Source organism: Myxocyprinus asiaticus, chromosome 30, assembly GCF_019703515.2.
Source record: "Myxocyprinus asiaticus isolate MX2 ecotype Aquarium Trade chromosome 30, UBuf_Myxa_2, whole genome shotgun sequence".
NCBI lineage: Eukaryota > Metazoa > Chordata > Actinopteri > Cypriniformes > Catostomidae > Myxocyprinus > Myxocyprinus asiaticus.
Genome location: NC_059373.1, coordinates 26,004,215 through 26,023,526, shown reverse-complemented (window position 1 = coordinate 26,023,526; position 19,312 = coordinate 26,004,215). Strand labels below are relative to the sequence as shown.

The following is a 19,312-nucleotide window of genomic DNA, read 5'->3' as shown; positions in this document are numbered from 1 at the left end:
CTGCTGACGGGGCAGAGTTCAATGGTGTCTTCTCGGTAAATTGCTAACTAGTTTGTGAAATACATACTGGAAAGTTAATAAACAGTGACCACATCATTTTATATAACTAATATAACGTTAACCCTGACCCTGACAACTATGTCACTCATGTTGATCACATCTGTTTGTTATGTTAGCCAGCTATAGTTTGTCAGTGCAGTTAGTAATGTAGCAGATTGAAAGGTAAACATCAGACATCAGGTGGTGGATTTTGTCTGTTGAGTGTTGATTTCACGCTATGTTGTTACCTAGTTGGTGAGACACAATGCTGGAAAGTAAATAAAGTCCATCTTTTACTCTCTGTAGCAACGAGCTAACAGCTAACTAGCTAACCACGTAGCTACTTTCATACCTTGTCAGCATGTAAACATGTATTCACCAAACTGTTTTGTTTAGGATTCACAGTTTGGTACCCCTTCAACTGAACAATTCCAGTCGTTGCATTTATAAAATGTAATATTTAAAAGTCTGGTTTTCCAGACATTAATATAGGATACGTAATAAAAGTAGATTTAATAAATAGTATATTTGCCCTGTGTAAATAATAATATATAGGAACTTTATCTAAAATAAATAGGGGGTGATAAATAAATACTAATACACATTTCTAAAATGTAAACATTTATTCATTTTAATATCCTATATCTATATTTTGAATGTGTTGAAACTTGACACCAGCAACGCACCCTAAAAACTGCACCGTTAGATCGGTTTCATACTGAAGAGTTAAAAGAACATTTTTTTCTCTCTCTCGTAAATGTAAATGAGTGTAAATGCCAACACCATCATATATGTCGAAGGGACTGAAGCCTGTCAACCAAAACATGAGCTCATTGATGTCATTAAATGAGTCTGCTTTTTTATTCCATCAGTTACTCCTGGTCGGAGGCTTCCGTATATATTTAGTTTATATGTAGGGTTACGTCCCACATTAACGTAATGGTGCAATGCTCAAATATTTAGTAGTGCATACATTTTTACTTAGTGCCCATTTACGCCACAACTAGGCTAAGTTGTAATGTACATATAGCTGGTGTAACCGGCCCCTGATGTTTACTTAGCTATTTATTTTATTTTTATTTATTCTTTATTTAAATGGTCAGCCATTGACTGATACTAAACATACAGTACTGATGTTTATTTAGCTATTTATCTTATTTTTATTTATTCTTTATTTTAATGGTCAGCCATTGACTGATACGAAACATACAGTACTGATGTTTATTTAGCTATTTATTTTATTTGAATTTATTCTTTATTTGAATGGTCAGCCATTGACTGAAACTAAACATACAGTTCTGATATTTATTTAGCTATTTATTTTATTTGAATTTATTCTTTATTTGAATGGTCAGCCATTGACTGAAACTAAACATACAGTACTGATGTTTATTTAGCTATTTATTTTATTTGAATTTATTCTTTATTTGAATGGTCAGCCATTGACTGAAACTAAACATACAGTTCTGATATTTATTTAGCTATTTATTTTATTTATATTTATTCTTTATTTAAATGGTCAGCCATTGACTGAAACTAAACATACAGTACTGATGTTTATTTAGCTATTTATTTTATTTGAATTTATTCTTTATTTGAATGGTCAGCCATTGGCTGAAACTAAACATACAGTACTGATGTTTATTTAGCCATTTATTTTATTTTTATTTATTCTTTATTTTAATGGTCAGCCATTGACTGAAACTAAACATACAGTTCTGATGTTTATTTAGCTATTTATTTTATTTGAATTTATTCTTTATTTGAATGGTCAGCCATTGACTGAAACTAAACATACAGTTCTGATATTTATTTAGCTATTTATTTTATTTATATTTATTCTTTATTTAAATGGTCAGCCATTGACTGAAACTAAACATACAGTACTGATGTTTATTTAGCTATTTATTGTATTTTTATTTATTCTTTATTTTCTCAGTGTTCATTTATAGAATTTGTTGACAATGTATAATAGTACATTTTATCAAATATTCTTTGATAAAAATATTTAAGAAAGCAGCCTTCTGAGTACCTTTGCATAGTCATATCGGTGCAGAATCGGTGAAAAATCCACACAGAAAATTTCTGTTTTCATTCCAGTTCAAAAATTAACTATATCGGCTACCATATTGGTAATCGGTGAATTTTCCCCCTCTAAAATCGGTATCGGTCTAAAAAAAAAAAAATCCCATATCTGTCAGGCTCTAGTGACTGCTCACTTTTTCAGATTAAGTATTTTTCACATGCATTTTATCCACAGAATTTAAAAAAAATACTTCAGTACTAAGTTCTAAGCCATGAACCAAAACAATCAGCTCCAAAAAGAATATAACATTACAAACTTTGATTTGAACCAAAAAATTGTATATGAAAATGGGAAAAAAAGATAAAGGCACAGTTACTTAATGCCTTTGATGAGGAAATTAACGATCCTGAATGAAGCATTGTGAGTGATTTCATCAAATATTTGACCGTATAATATAAAGGGTAGATCGATATATTGGTTTTACTAATTAATCTGTGACAATAGTAGCTTTTAGGCACTACCGGTTACCTAAATCTGTGCTGATAGTTGTCCATAGTTTTTTTTTTTCTCTCTCTGTGACCAGCGCTGGAGTAATCTACAGTTAGATCTGCTTGGTATAACAGTGGCCTAAAAACCCTTATATAAAACCCTTTATCTGGTGACTTTATAGGCTATGAAAAGCTTAATGTTATTTCAATATAAGTGTCACCGAGGTGTTTTCAGGCTTATTTAAAATTAAAAGTCCTGCATTATGCATCAAATCTTAATGTTTTCTAGTTATTGGGATTCTGGTTGAACAATAAACTACATTTTAGACTCTTCAAGCATTTATGTTTGTCATAGTAAGGAAAGACTAAGAACATTTTTTAACATTATATATATTCTTTGTTTAAAACTATCAGCTGATTAATCGGTTATCTGCATTTTCCACCACTTTAGTTATCGGTATTGGTCAAAACCAATACTGGTCGACCTCTAGTACAGTATAAAACTATAGGCCTTATGTAATTGATTATAAGAATAAAAACAAGATATTTTAAATGTATTAGCAGCCCTCTACACTGCAAATAAATCACTCACACATGCGAGTAAATTTCGCACTATGCGACCAAGAAACGTCATGTAAATATTAACATTTCACTCGCCGGTGATATAGTTGTGTCGAAGCACCAAGGCCCTTTTACTGAATAAAAAGCAGTTGATTAAGAAGCTGGATTCAGCCTCGTCTTTCCCTGCATGCTGTCTCATGAGCGCACAGGAAAAAGCACTTGTATCTCATTCAGCTGAACTGAGCATCTCAGGGAACCGCACCGCAGACGTCACAAGAGCAGCTCTCTTGAGAGTGTGTGAAGATGAACCACTTCTCAAACGCTCTGATGTGCACGCCGTCTACAGAGGCTTGCTCCAAACTCCCGCAAAAATATAAACACGGTATAAACGTATTAATTTTGTGAATGCAAAGCACTCCAGTTTCACTTAACGGCCATGTAATGGCAAATGTCCGTGGTCATTGTGGGTTTATTCACGCAGTGTTAATAACACGCAGTGAGACAGAGGAGATGCCCTGCTCTATTTCTGTGGAGATGATAAACTGCAAGAAACAGAATCTCAAAGTCTTCCTTCATGAGAAATAAGGCCTTGTGAGTTAATCAGAGAGCCTTAACATGATGTGTGATAGTGAAGAATTTAAGTCAGAAATATTTTACTACTGCATAATATAATATAATATAATATAATATAATATAATAGCTATACAGGTTGGCTGGGTTACAAAAGAAGCAAAAGAAAACAAAACACTGAAAAAGTCCAATGGATCAAAAGTAAATCGGACAAATAAGAGAGATATATTTTAGTTATTTAGACATATTTTGATAATTTAAATATTATTTTAATTATTTTAAATTTTATACTTTTATATTTGACTGTCATTCATGTTTTTGAAGCCTGAAAAAGAAAATCATATACCCTTATTTTATTATATGACCCAAGCTAAATTTGTATAAATGACTTTGTTGTGTGCATGAAGCACACATAGTGAGTTTGTATGGTAATTAATCATCATATTCGTGAAACACCTAAAACGCCTAATCGTCATAATTGCAATTATTTGTTTGACAATTAATTGTCAGCCAAATTTCACAATCGTGACCCCTAATTTTCATTATTAGGTTCCTACCTTGTGAATTTTGTTAAAAATGTGTACGAAATTTCAAACAGTGATAACAGCTTGTATCATTATTAAAAATGCAATTTCATAACATCATATAAATTGATAGAATGTGAAATTTGTACATTTTTGTGTTGAAAGGTGTATACATTATTGCTAAAACACAACTTCTCTATGAAGAAAACAAATGGGATATTATTTCCCAAATGTCGCACTCTATTCAGGAACCCAGCTAGAATGGAATAACAGGAAACACGAAACGTAGCTGACGTATTCGGCGAGTTGACAGCTTCTTTGTTCGTGAGTATTACCCTTGAGCCCTAAGATCAATGGTGACAGCAATATAACAAAGGGTTTTTTTTCCTAAACCAAGCATAAGCTTAGGGAAAAATAATATCATCAAACTGTTGCAGTGATTAAGATCTCTTCCTTCTCAATGACAGGTCCCGCAGCCATGGAACGTAAATACAGCCTGGAGCGAAGCCAAGGTGTCACTGAGGCAGAAACAGAAACTGAGGGGTATATGCTGCACCCCTAATCAGACGGCCAACTTCTGAGAGACACCTCAGAAAGGTTATGCCTTCCGGTTATGAATTACCAAATACAGTGAAAACCAGACAAACCACAGAATGATAATAGAGTCACAGTCTCTCGACAAAGAGTGATCTATGGGAAACCCTGCCAATTTCAGAATTGACTCCTGATTTGAGAATTTAGATTTAACATCTGGTTTGACAATTTTGCTTTGACATCTAATGCAATGACATTTTTATATTTAAAAGTGTGGCTTGAACATCCAAATTTGTTCAAAAATGCAATGTGTCGCATATGTAGAACATGTTAGATCAATTTGTTAAAGCTATTTGTAACCGGTTCTGGGTGGTTGGGGGGGGGGGGGATGGGGGGTGTTGCTGTAATTCATAATACCACTCTAATCAGTTCTGGCTTCCTTTTTTACACCTCCACTGGTAAAGCAAGCACAATGGAACACAAACAATTACACAAGCCAAGCCAATATGGAGAACATGCCTTCACACATACATAAGTTTACATATACTGAGCATGAAACCTGCTTTGTTCTGGCACTGGAGGGTATTTGGCCCTGTTATCCTACGCAGTTTACACTGAGTATACATTTATCCATCTTTCTTGTCACCTTCTCTACAGGAGGAACCATGTTTACCCTCTTTGCACTTAGTAGATATGTTTTTCTAAACCTGCTCTTCGTTATATAATTTCCTCCCACAGCAATCCCCTTGTGATTACAAGGAGTAGGGGAAATCTTCAATTGTGGATTGTTTTGATTATGTTTGAGTGTAGTTGTTCTTCATAACAGAAATGTCTCCAAGCAGAGCACACACAATATGTATTTACAGTCCAGCCTTTCAGCTCTGACAAATTCCTTTTCTAGGTCATGACTGAGGGGTAGCTGAGGCTTTGCATATGGAATGAAAGTTTGGCCCGATTGTGTACTTAAAAATCTCTAACTTTTACAACTTTTCAAAGGTTGACTTTACTACAGGGCAAATGGCATAGCAATAACAAAAGCATGAATGCTCAACCTAATGAATTAAGAGAAAGTATTTTCAGCCAATTATAGCTGAAATTCTCTGCAGGAAAACAAAAGCGTAGCCCAGCAGAAAATAAAGGACACATTACTTGTCACAGGAGTTTAAAAGCAATCTGATCAGATCAAAGACTTGCTCATTTCATAAATCCTGAGCTGGCTTTGGCTCAAAATTCAAGACCATATCACATATTGAGTCTGACACAGCAAAACTCTAAACAATTTTGATTCATTTTATTATGGCCGAACTGCAGTTATCAACAAGGCTGCAAGTGAACGTGTTCAAAATATCAGGCGTTTCAAAGCAAGATTGGGCCGAAATCCTATATAGGGATGCACAATAAATCGTTATCGGACTGTATCGTATCAGGGTTTTTTTATTATTGAATCAGTCCGAATCAGTTTATATAATCTAATAATCTAAGGGCTTAATTTATATCTGCTCTTTTTCATCTCATTCCCTGCGTCTGAAACCGTGAACTGTCACAGTATGTAATGTATTTGATGAAGGACGCACTTCTCGACTGGTAAAGCAGTACATTCTAGTATGCATGCAAGTAGTATGAATAGATTTTTTGACATACTTCATCCGTGGACATGACCTGTGGCCGAATACATGACGTAATAACAACCGCAGAAATAATTCGCTCTGGTTTTGTTAATCAAGCAACATTTAAGCACAAGAAACTACTTTCTTGGTATATACTGTATATCAGTGGTTCTCAACCAGGGGGTTCACTAGGGGGCCTCAGCACACTTCCAGGGGGACCTCAAGATCTCTTAAAATTATTTAAAATATGACAGATTATTATTATTTTTATATAATTATTATAATTCAACTTACTGAAAATGCTAAAAATGTAATAACTCCCTTCATCAGCTTGCTGTTTTATGAAGAACATTTCTGGAATCACAAGTTAAGGAAATATCTTATAATAGATATATCTTGTAATATAAATATCTAATAGCCTACATAGGGGGCCTTCGAATATTTTCTCCAACAATGTGGGGCCTTGGAGTCAAAAAGGTTGAGAACCACTTAGGGATGCACCGATCATGATTTTTTATGGCCGATTCCGATTGCCGATTTTTTACAAGCAAATGGGCCGATTCTGATACCGATTGCCAATTTTTTTCTTTGTTTAAGCAACAGACAAGAGAGAGAGTTCATCAAAAAGATGTTTATTTGCACTTTTACAGGCCGAACTGGCCTTAGATTAAAAAATATCTGTAGCTATGTGAAATTAGAGGCAATAACTGCATATTAAGCACTAGTGGTGCACCATTCAGGAAACTTGAGACCGATACGATTTTTTTAACACTAAGATCCGCCAATAACGATTTTTTTTTAAGTGCCCTTTGCCACACTTTGCAAGTTATATGCTGCAGTTATATGTTTATGCCCCACGCAGTAAAATTACAGTAACACTTTACAAAAAGGTTCAATTTGTTAATATTATTTAACAACATTACTGTAGTTAACATGAACTAATTAACTTAATGTTAGTTATAACATATATTAATACATTTTTAAAATCAAAAGTTGTATTTATAACATTAATGCACTATGAACTAACATGAACTAACAATGAACAATTGTATTTTTATTAACTAACATTGATTAATAAATGCTGTAAAAATATATTGTTCATTGTTTGTTCATGATACCTAACGCATTAACTAATGTTAAAGAAATTACACCTTTTTATTAAGTTTTACCAAAATTACATTAATTGTGAATTGCTAACATTTATTTGTATTGAAAACAGTTATTAATAGTTCTGTTGTCAATTTCAAAAAGTCATTGTGACATACTGGCAACCAGTAAAAACCATGAGAGCTTCACACACCACAGAGATACATTCAAAAATAAGAAAAATAGATCCATTACAAGCTTTAAAACTGCTCCAGTGAGAAATCATTCATTTCTATGATTTGTTTACTGTCTTTGGCGTCTTGTTGTAACACAAATCACTAATTATTAAGCAAATGCGTGAAGACGCAGTGTCATTATTGAAGGTTAAACAGTTATATCTGTTATTAGTGGTATTGTGACTAATATTAATCTGATTTAAATCAGGATCCTCACAGAATAGCGCTGAGATGAGTGACTGATGTGATATTGAGAGCACCTGGAGAGCCCGCATGTTTGATTGACAATGAAAGTGCTCATGTTGAAGGGAGTGAAGCTTAAAGCAATCATGATCGCTCAAACAGTCTCTATAGCTCAACACATCCGATTGTCACGACTCGCGTCATGTATCGTGTATTTGCATGTTTATTTGTTGTTAAATTCGTTTTTTTTATACGCGTTTGCAGTCTCCTTATCCTCTTCCTGCTCACTGTGCAGCGAGTCAGAATTACTACCGTAATGTCTCTAGAAAATGTGCAACTTAATATTCATACACGTTTAATTCTTACACATTTTTCAAAACAAACCGGCATATTCATCCGAATTACAGCATGTCTGAAAGTTTAAATTCATGAATGCTTAGAATTGCCAACAACTCACCCTCCAGAGGCCACACTGTCATGCATCAAGTGCTGAGAAAGCGCTCATTCTTTAGAGTAGCAGTGTATGTGTGATTCCCTGCGTGCTGCAAAAAAGATCGCAGATTTAAGACGAATATCAGCCGATTCCGATCGGTGGCCAACTGATCGGTGCACCCCTACATCCACTGCTGTATATCACTTCCAGTTCAAGAGCCATCCGACTCGCCATTCTCTTAAATCCAGCATTTTGAGCGGGATGTCGCCTCAGCTCCCGAGGGATTATAGGATCGTAAAGTGACGATCCGCACTTCCGAATCTTACCGGAATAGTAATCCGGGTATTTCTCGCTTACTGCTTCATGAATACTGTGGATTCGGACATACTACTCCATTGGCATACTATATTTGCTTACTATATATTAGGGAAGTATGGATATTTGGAAGCAGCAACTGTGAATTCGATGATAGTCGGTCGAATGTTTTTCAGCTCAAATCAGTCTGTGCTTACCGAAATTCGAACCACTGCCCCCAGTGGCCGAAGCTGGAAGTGTTGCTGAACATATGGGCACATGTGAGCTCCAGTTTCCAGCTGAATGTAATCTTAGAGAGAAAACAGAAGCTCTGAATCTCGCTCATCATCGATTATGTGAACGCAATTATTTCCTGGTTTCCATTACACCTGAACCTGTGTCTCTGAGGCTTCAAGCGTAACACGCTATCAGTAGTGCTACAGAAAACGTTAAACACTCTAATAGGTGATGCTGCTTATCATTAACACGAGAATGGGCTCAATGTCAGGGTATCGGTCATCATTTCACTTATTAAACATAATAAAAGTAATTATCTATTAGCCAATGGTACTGGCTAAAATTAGCATAAAAACAGTACTGGCATCAGAACATCCCCAGAATCAATTGTCAATAAATGATACCACACATTCCAATTTCAAAGTATTATTATAGCAATGACAAAACAGCAATTGTTGGGAGAACACTTCCACAGTGATGGTTATGTTCAGAAGGCAGTCTCAAATATGAAGCTGGAGTGGGCCAACAGGCAGAAACACAGACTGATCTTGGCCTGGGAGGATAGCAGCACAGTAATTACACAGTTATGAATGTAAGACTGATAACAGAGCGGGTGAGATCAATGCCTGTGTGGATGCACAATATCACATTTGTGAAAATTAGCTTCTAAATAAGCTCTAAAAACCCTATCTCGCAACATGAAGCCTTCATTTCTTCCCCATTACCATGCTCATCCCCCCAGAAAGGGCACACGGATTCTGACCTCTGCATTCACCCATATGTCCTCAAAATTCTGAGAGTGACAAACTGCAGACTTGTTAATAGCACTTTTACTTTTAAAAATATTATGCATTAAAGGGTTAGTTCAACCAAAAATGATGTCATCATTTACTCACCCTCATGTCATTCCAAACCTGTATGGCTTTCTGTCTTCCGTGGAACATGAGAAGAAATTCTGAAGAACATTGATGCTGCACTTTTTTCCACACAATAAAAGTTCATGGTGACTAAGGCAGTCCATAACAATGGACAGTCTTTAACATACTGTCTATTATTTCCTGTTATGTCATATTGGTCAAGTGGGTTTGGAAAATTTGAGGGTGAGTAAATAAATGAATTTTCACCTTTGGGTGAACTTGAAGTTTCTGATGAAATTGTTAACATCTGTTTCCTTAGACTCAGTTGAAAACATTATTCAACAAAATGAATGTTGATTATCCAGCCATTTTTATTCAGCAAAAATCCCCAATGAACAATTCAAACCACTGTCTCAGTTTTGGTGGCTACTTCAAAGTGGTCTCCAACTGTGCTAAACACATTCCAATTGTAGGTATGCATACAACACTATCCAGTCTAAGGAACTTGGCAGTTGCAGTCAAGACAATATTTAAAGGGGTCATGAAATGGAAAATCAAAACTTCCTTGATATTTAGACATATGAGGTAACAGTACAGTAAAAACATACTGTAAATTTCACAACTCAAAATTTTCTAAAAAGAGCATTTATAGTTCCCACTCTATTAAAATGTCTCATTTTCAAAACTTTGTGTTCGTGACGTCACGAGACATTGCTCATTTGTATTTACACATCCCACAACATGTGTCATCACACCCTTGGACCCGACCAGTTAGTATCGTAAACAGAGAGGGAGAGAGAAGGGTCTAGTGTGACCAACTATTCTTGAACACCAGTTGTACTATTTTGAAGTTTTTTGTGCATATAACGTGCATTACACAGACCTCTTTGACTGTCGTCATGTTTATCGCGCCGCTTTTAAAAGATGTGGAGTCAGTTACAACTCAGAAAATGAGACTCAGTTCGGTTTCATTCAGATGTTCTGCATCTTGCTGTTCTTGTGCCCATCTGCACTCATTTTAATTGTTGGTGTATGTAAACAAGCACTAGCTGGAAGTCTTTGACCATTTACATTTATGCATTTGGCAGATGCTTTTATCCAAAGTGACTTACAGTGCCCTTATTACAGGGACAATTCCCCTGGAGCAACCTGGAGTTAAGTGCCTTGCTCAAGGACACAATGGTGGTGGCTGTGGGGATTGAACCAACAACCTTCTATTTACCAATTCAGTGCTTTAGTCCACTACGCCACCACCACTCCCATTTGGATGTGTTTCTGGCAATCTGCGCCTCAGTGCACCTATGTGTGTGCGTCAAGTTTTTCCGTGCTATGGACTGTGTTTGTGCGGCTAATATCAGTCTGCTTGTGAACCAGACATAATATGATTCAAACTTTGCAAAGGAACTGTTATTGAAGAATGGGGCATTTAAAAACACTTGGACTTGACTACAAAACCATGAGTAAACAGTTTAATTCAAGTATATCTTAAACGTCATGACTGTTTGATAGTTGTGATGCTGATGTGCTTGAGTGAAGTTTAAAATATTAGGATGCAATGTGTTGGATGTGCGTTGTGTGTAAACCCTGAAATTTAGTTTTATAATGTTGTGGAGAGCTTGTTTATTTCTTCCAACTGAGTTTCAAATATGGCTGAATTTGAAGGGCTGCACAATGTTAGCCAATCAAAGAACAGTGGGCATTTAAATTGAAGTTTAAAGGAGACTCTGAGGCCAAAACCGAACGTTTCAGTCAGAGGGATAATAATATTACTGATATTACTGATCACTGATGATATGACAGTTTTCGTGCAAAACGCTTTACTGACATTATCAGTGGATCTCAGGGAAGATAATAAAATAAAATTAAAAATAGCATTTCATGACCCCTTTAAGATATTATTTAATACATTTGTATCAGGTCATTACTGTTTACAGAGAAGGCACGTTCAAACAAACATGTTGGACAGAACTGTAGTTGGGGGAAGGGTTCGACCAAGGCCACTTAGACAACCTATTGTCCAGATTCTGTAAAGCTCTGAAAGAGGTCCCATTACCCAATGGTCCACTGAATAGGCGATTAGCATGTCTTCTAACACTGACCTTTCAGCCTCATTACCATCAGTGTCCCTAGTGAGCGCCACTAACTAACTACTGAGGCACATGGACGTCAAGCAGGCACCCCTTAACACTCTCAAAAGACATTTTAGCAACTATCTGCCATCAGCTTACAAAAAAACTATCCAAAAAACTAGAATGGATGAGTAGAAAGAAATCCATTCCATTAAACGTCAGATCTAACTACCAAGGCCATCGAGAGGTATTGAAAGAATAAGACGGATTCTTGCACAACATCCAGTGAAATTCACATAGAAACAGATTCCATGCAGATGCTTCAGAACCAAAACACTGCGTTTTTGAAGACAAGACACGTAAATCAAGTTATTTAAAGTGCAATGGAAATCGATAGACACAGGCTGTGCCTGAAAAACCTTGAAGATTTGAGCATTGTGTTTTATGCACATATGATGCCTAAAATGCACTTCACTAGTTTTTCTGAAATAACATATTTTAACACATCAAAACCTTGCAGCAGAAAGTGTTGCAGTATGTTGATCCATTATTTTCATAGTAATAGAGAACTGAGCACACTCTCCCAAACAGTTTCACTTCTTTGGCCCTGTGACTCAATTATATTTAGCATGTGATGTGACCCTGCTGACATAACACAAACTTTCTATAGTGACAACCATCCATGGCACCACTGAAAAGAAAATTAAGATTAAAAAAGGGGCTTTCGTGTGGTGACATCAACATTTACTGGTATATTTAAGTCGAAAGCATCGTTTTCCTTACTGAATAAAGCTGAATACAGTAGGTTACACAAACAACACAAATTGTAAGGGTTAGAACAGAATATAAATAATACAACTGCAGTGAAGTTTCTGCCCACACACTAGTTACTGCAATTATTGTGAGCCTACAATAATAAAACTGATAACTTGATATTGGCCACAAATTAAACAAAATAAAAGTGAAAACAGCAAAGAGAGAGAGGGAGAGGGAGAGGGAGAGAGAGAGAGAGAGAGAGAGAGAGCGCTTGTTGCCATAGGGAATTGTTGTACGAGTTTTGATTCAGCTAATCACGAATCTTTTATTAAGTGCTCTTGTTTTCCGTTATGGATTCTCCAGTCCTGTAAGATTTAAAACCATTTAGCTAAGTTTCTTTGATCCGGACTCACCTGAGACACGAGCGGGATGAGTGTTTGCTCCACCGAGCGAGTTTGGATCTCCAGCCCACAATCAAAGTTCCCACCGCCACCGCACGGAGACGAAGCCATTCCCGCCGATCAGACTATCCCTACTAATGTTCACGACACCACTGAGTTTGACGAGTCCTTCAGTACTGCACTGTATTTGGTTTAGTTTGGAAGCACGCGATAATTAACACACGTTTCCAAATGATCCCCTGTAATCCAAGCGCACTCGGAAATGCCGCCTCCGAGTGACTGACTGTTCATGCACATGTAATTTAGCCAAATACAACCACAGGACTGCTGCAGACACTGGCGAGTCAGGCTATCAGAGAGAGAGAGAGAGAGAGAGAGAGAGAGAGAGAGAGAGAGAGAGAGAGAGAGAGAGAGAGAGATAGAGAGAGAGAGAGAGAGAGAGAGAGAGAGATTAAATGCTTATTGTTAATTATAGTTTTTATTTTATTCATTACCTGGCACCTTTTTTTAATTCTATTTTTATTGTTATTTGTTACTGTTTTATTATTATTATTATTATTTGTCTTGTCATTATCTGTTTTGTGTATTAATGCTTTGGCAATATTGTATGTAAACACAATCATGCCAATAAAGTACTTTAAAATTGAAATTGAAAATTGAGAGAGAGAGAGTGAGTGAGAGAGAGAGAGACTGAGTGAGAGAGAGAATGAGTGAGTGAATGAGAGAGAGAGAGAGTGAGTGAATGAGTGAGTGAATGAGAGAGAGAGAGTGAGTGAGAGAGTGAGTGAGTGAGAGAGAGAGAGAGTGAGTGAATGAGTGAGTGAATGAGAGAGAGAGAGTGAGTGAGTGAGAGAGAGAGAGTGAGTGTGTGTGAGAGAGAGAGAGAGAGTGAGTGAATGAGAGAGAGAGAGTGAGTGAGAGAGTGAGTGAGTGAGTGAGTGAAAGAGAGAGAGAGTGAGTGAATGAGAGAGAGAGTGAGTGAGTGAGAGAGAGAGAGAGTGAGTGAGAGAGAGAGAGAGAGTGAGTGAGTGAGTGAGAGAGAGAGAGTGAGTGAATGAGTGAGTGAATGAGAGAGAGAGAGTGAGTGAGTGAGTGAGTGAGAGAGAGAGAGAGAGAGAGAGAGTGAGAGAGAGAGTGAGAGTGAGAGAGTGATAAATCCTGCGGTCCTGACAACATCAGAAATGAGATGCTAAAAAACAGCTCTCCCATATTACAGAATGCATTGCTGAAAGTCTTTAACATGATTCTGATGTCGGTTGTTTTCCCTGAGGTGTGGAATAAAGGGCTTATCTCTCTCAATTTTTAAAAGTGGAGACAAAACAGATCCCAAGAACTACAGGGGAATCTGTGTAACCAGGCCCGGTTCCTGATCAAAATCACTGAGGGTGCTTCTGAAAATAGTGGGGGTGCTCTGTATAAAGTGGAGATGTATCATAATTACACATTTTTAATAGATTAAATCATGTTTAAATGCTACTTAAACAACGTAAAGAAAAGTTTGTTTTTTTAATGAACAAAACATTTATTGCTTCTGGGTTTTTTTCCCCTATGATCTGTCGCTGAAAATGACAGCAAAATTCTGCGCCTGCAGATTAGGACATACTGATTTGTAAAACCATACACGTTTATAAGTTTTGATGCAGCATTTTGTGCATTCACAATATGCAGGGATTTTTGTGTGTTTGCTGGTATTCAAGGAAATCTGCTTGTCAATTTACAGTATTAGTCTTACATATTCAGTTGAGCAGGGGTGTGCAATTATTTTGGTACAGGGGCCACATCAGCTGTTAAGTAGAACATGGAACAGAGAAGATAAAAAGTTCTGCATAGTTGTATCTTTTAAGCCCAGACATGCGCTCAATGAATGATGCACAATTTTCTGAAGTGTATACTGATGGGACCATTCTGTGATTGCTTGAAGTTTTGCTGCTATACTTTCTATCAAGTGGTAGTAAAACTGAATAAAGGCTGAATAAAATTATTAATTCATTATTTTACCATACTTCAATGTGATGGTAATTTAGTATTCAATTTAACACTATTGTACATCAGGAGTCTGGTTTAAAAGTAAAATAAAATATTCAGGAAAGAGATTCTAAAAGCTTATTTTAATGTTTGCCACAAAGTGGACACATTTGTTTTATTCTCAGAACATTATCAACCTGTTTACATGCTATGGATCATGATGTGGGTCTTGGCAATGTTTGGCACCCCATTCAGCACACAACTGAATAAAACAGGCTGCATGACACTGATAAATGATTACTGCCAGATTAACATTCACATACAGGTGTGAGGGACTTCAGCATTTTACAAATAACACAAAGAATAAATATATTCCTCTCTCATGTGGTTTTACTCGCATGTCCCCTCTGTGCACTATTGAGCACTAAGTTGTTGTTTGTTTGTTTTTTTGTGGAGAGAAAGCACGTGCACTCCCATGTATGGTTGCCAGATTGCATAAATTAAGTATGACATAAGGCAAAATATTTCCAATTTGTGCAAGTATAAATCTCTGATTGGGGTGTTGCTTATATTATCTGGCAACCCTGAGCATTTTAAAAGCTTGTGGATGCAAGATAGTTCCCAAAGCTAGATAAATGAAGGATCTAATAAAAACAATAGTACTTTGCAGTACTTTGCCCTGGTCTGCAATTGAGGGCGCTCTAAGTTTCGTTTGAGGGTGCTTAGCAACCTCAAGCACCCCCCGGGTCTGTGTGTAACCAGTAACTTAGGGAAAGTATTCTGTTCCATTATCAACTCACAACTTTCATTAAAGAACATAATGTTATCAGCAAATCTCAAATTGTTTTCCTTCCTGAACATTGAACCACTGACCATATATTTACACTAAACACATTCATTAACAAACATGTACACCAAAAGAAAAAGGGCAGAAGAAGGCTTTTGACCCCATTTGGCATAAAGGTTTATTATATAAAATTATTCAAAGTGGCATAGGGGGTAAGGTATATGACATAATTAAAAATATGTACACCCAAAATAAATGTCAAACATTTAAAACATGTAAAAGAAAAGAACAGAATATTTTTCCCAACATCGAGGGGTAAGACAAGGCTGCTGCCTCAGCCCTACTTTCTTTAACATTTATATTAATGAATTAGCAGACCTGCTGGACAGATCCCCGAGTCCAGGACTAGAACCACAGGACACGGAAGTCAAATATTTACTGTATGCAGATGATCTATTAATCTTATCTAAAACACCGGAACGTCTCCAAAACAATCTAGACATCCTAAATCAATTCTGCCAAGACATCAACATCCAAAAAACTAAAATTATGATATTTCAGAAAAAAAAAAAAAAAAACAAGAAATCTGGAACAAAAATACAAATTTACTTTAAATGATACAACACTTCAACATACCTCACAATATACTTACCTAAGACTTGTCAGGAAAGTCTAATTCGGCAATTAATACATTAATTACAAAAGCCCGTAGAGCAACGCATGCCATAAAAATTAAATTATTCATAATAAACATACCAATCAGAATTTGGACAAAGATATTTGATTGTGTCAAACTCCCCATTGCTTTATATGGAAGTGAAGTCTGGTTCCCATTAAGTAATTACAGCCATAATGCTTGGGACAAGCATCCTATAGAAGGTTTACATGTAGAATGTCCACAGAAAGACACCTAATAACGTATGTAGAATAGAACTTGGCTGTCTACCTCTCAACTTAAATAGTAAAAAAAAAAAAAAAAAAAAAAGAATGTTAAAGTTTTGGATTCACTTAAACTCTAGTTCTAAAGAGACCCTTCATTATAAAGCACTGCAATCACAAGAACTCAATCCACAAAGTCCTCACTGCCTATTAGTGTCACAACTCACAAACAAAGCACCCAAAATCAACTCAAAACAACTAATAAGAATAAAATAAATAATGAATCTCCAAACCGATATATACATGGAACACTGGAGGGAACAAACAAAAACACAAAGTGGCCTACAACATTACCTTCAACTCAACAGAGGGTATAGACTAGCTGAATATCTGTTCTTGGTCAGAAATACCAAACATAAACAACTATTAACCAAATACAGACTAAGTGACCACCAAATGGCCATTGAAATAGGAAGGCATAAAAAGACATGGCAACCTAAAGAAGATCAAACATGTGTCCATCAGGTGAAGTAGAAACAGAGGTACACTTCCTCATTCACTGTGAAAAATACTCACACCTCAGAGATTCATTATATATGAAATTACAACAACTTATCCCTGAGTTTCATTCCCTCAGTGAAAATGACAAACTGAAAATCTTACTTGGTGAAGGACCCACTTCACCCTTAGTTGCTGATCACATTAACAAATGCCACAATGTACGAAATGAACACACATCCAGCACCTGTTTCAGCAGTTTAGTTTAACTACTGTTATTTATTTATTTATTATTATTATTTTATTTATTTATTTATTTACATTTTACTGTATATGTCGAGCACAATTACGTCTTTGTTTCCTTAGTTGTTTCATGTCTAGTTTTGTTTTATTGTTCATGTCCATTTTACTGTATTCACTTATTTGTTTTTCTTGTAATGCTTTGGCAAAGTGTACTTACTGTATGTCATGCCAATAAAGCAATTTGAATTTGAATTTGAATTTGAGTGAGAGAGAGAGAGAAAGAGTGAGTGAGTGAGAGAGAGAGTGTGTGTGTGAGAGAGAGAGATAGTGAGTGAGAAAGAGAGACAGAGAGAGAGTGAGAAAGAGACAGAGAGTGAGAAAGAGAGAGAGAGAGAGAGAGAGAGAGAGAGAGAGAGAAGAAGAAGAAGCACCAGTGAGCCTGAACAAACTTTTTAGTACAATTCATTGTTAGTATAGCTTATTCCTTTATTTCCAACTTTATTTTTTATGCTTTTGCATTTCTATTGCACAGTTTTATACTGTATCATGCCAATTAAGCACATTAAACTGAAACTGATAACCCTTTGCCATGCAAGAGTTTTGGTTAAAAGTGTACATGTTGAAACTGTTGTGATTTGAAATAATAATCCCAGAACCAACATGCAAAATGTATTTCCACATTTCACACTAGCACATAAACTGATCAGGAAGGGCTGCTGTGTATTTCTGTAGTGCTGCTCAAGTAACAATAGTCCATTTATCAAATGCTAATTGAAGTTACTAATCTCATCACAAATGTAGACCGTGCTCCAAATGTCTCAGCCTGCGATTTTCTCAGTCTGTTAAAAAAAAAAGAAAAAAAAAAGGATGAGGCAATTCAGTGTTGTTCAACTAATTTTAGTAGGATATAAGTCTTTTCTGCCATCTTATTTCTAAAAGGTTATGTTTGATATGGACAGTCTGTTAAATTAATTGTTAAAAATGAAAATTCTCCATCATTTACTCACTCTCATGCCATCCCAGATGTGTATGACTTTCTTCTGCAGAACACAAAGATATTTTTTTCAGCTCTGAAGGTCCTCACAATGCAAGTGAATGGGTACCAGAAATTTGAAGCTCCAAAAAACACATAAAGGCAGCATAAAAGTAATCCATGTGACTCCAGTAGTTAAATCCATATCTTCTGAAGCAATATGATAGGTGTCAGTGAGAAACAGATCAATATTTAAGTCCTTTTTTACTATCAATCTCCACTTTCACTTCCACATTCTTCTTCTTTTGTTTTTGGTGATTCACATTCTTCATGCATATCGCCACCTACTGGGCAGCGAGGATAATTTATATGAAAAAATAACTTAAATATTGATCTGTTTCTCACTGACACCTATCATATTTTTTCAGAAGACATGGATTAAACCACTGGAGTCACATGGATTACTTTTTTACTGCCTTTATGTGCTTTTTGGAGCTTCAAAGTTCTGGTACCCATTCACTTGTATTGTGGGGACCTATAGAGCTGAAAAAAAAATATATTTGTGTTCTGCAGAAGAGAGAAAGTCATACACATCTGGGATGGCATGAGGGTGAGTAAATGATGAGAGAATTTTCATTTTTGGGTCAACTATTACTTTAACTAAAGCGATAAAAGCCTGTAGTATATCATTTATAATATTAAAAAGTTATTTTCCCTGATATCTCATCAATTGTTAGAGTCAGCACTGACCTACTTCTCAGGAGATTAACCACAATGTTACTTCAGTTATTTTAAAGGTTATTTTAAAAATATAAACTTCCAGTCAAAAGTTTTGATACACCTAATCATTCAAATTATTACATTACTCCACATTTTAGAATAATAGCTAAAATAGTTTTGTAAAGAAATACATACAGTATATAGACACAATTTATATTAATCATAAGCATAAGCAATTTGATTTTTTTTTTTTTTAAATAGATAATGAGAAACATACATGTCAGTCAGTGTTTCCAAACATTTGACTGGTAGTGTATTTCTAACAATGCGGTTGTTTCTGAAATGT

The 19,312-nt window shown here is 35.9% G+C and overlaps 1 protein-coding gene across 2 annotated transcripts in view; it reads right to left on the bottom strand.

The window, feature by feature from the left end:
* LOC127420809 (alpha-catulin-like) overlaps positions 1 to 13,208 on the bottom strand; it is a 102,444-nt gene extending 89,236 nt beyond the window's left edge. For both annotated transcript variants that reach the window (XM_051663357.1, XM_051663358.1), the window contains exon 1: positions 12,914 to 13,208. In XM_051663357.1, the coding sequence (XP_051519317.1) occupies positions 12,914 to 13,012 (99 nt within the window). In that variant the 5' untranslated portion in view covers positions 13,013 to 13,208. The remainder of the gene's footprint in view (positions 1 to 12,913) is intronic.
* Between the last annotated feature and the right edge of the window lie 6,104 nt (positions 13,209 to 19,312).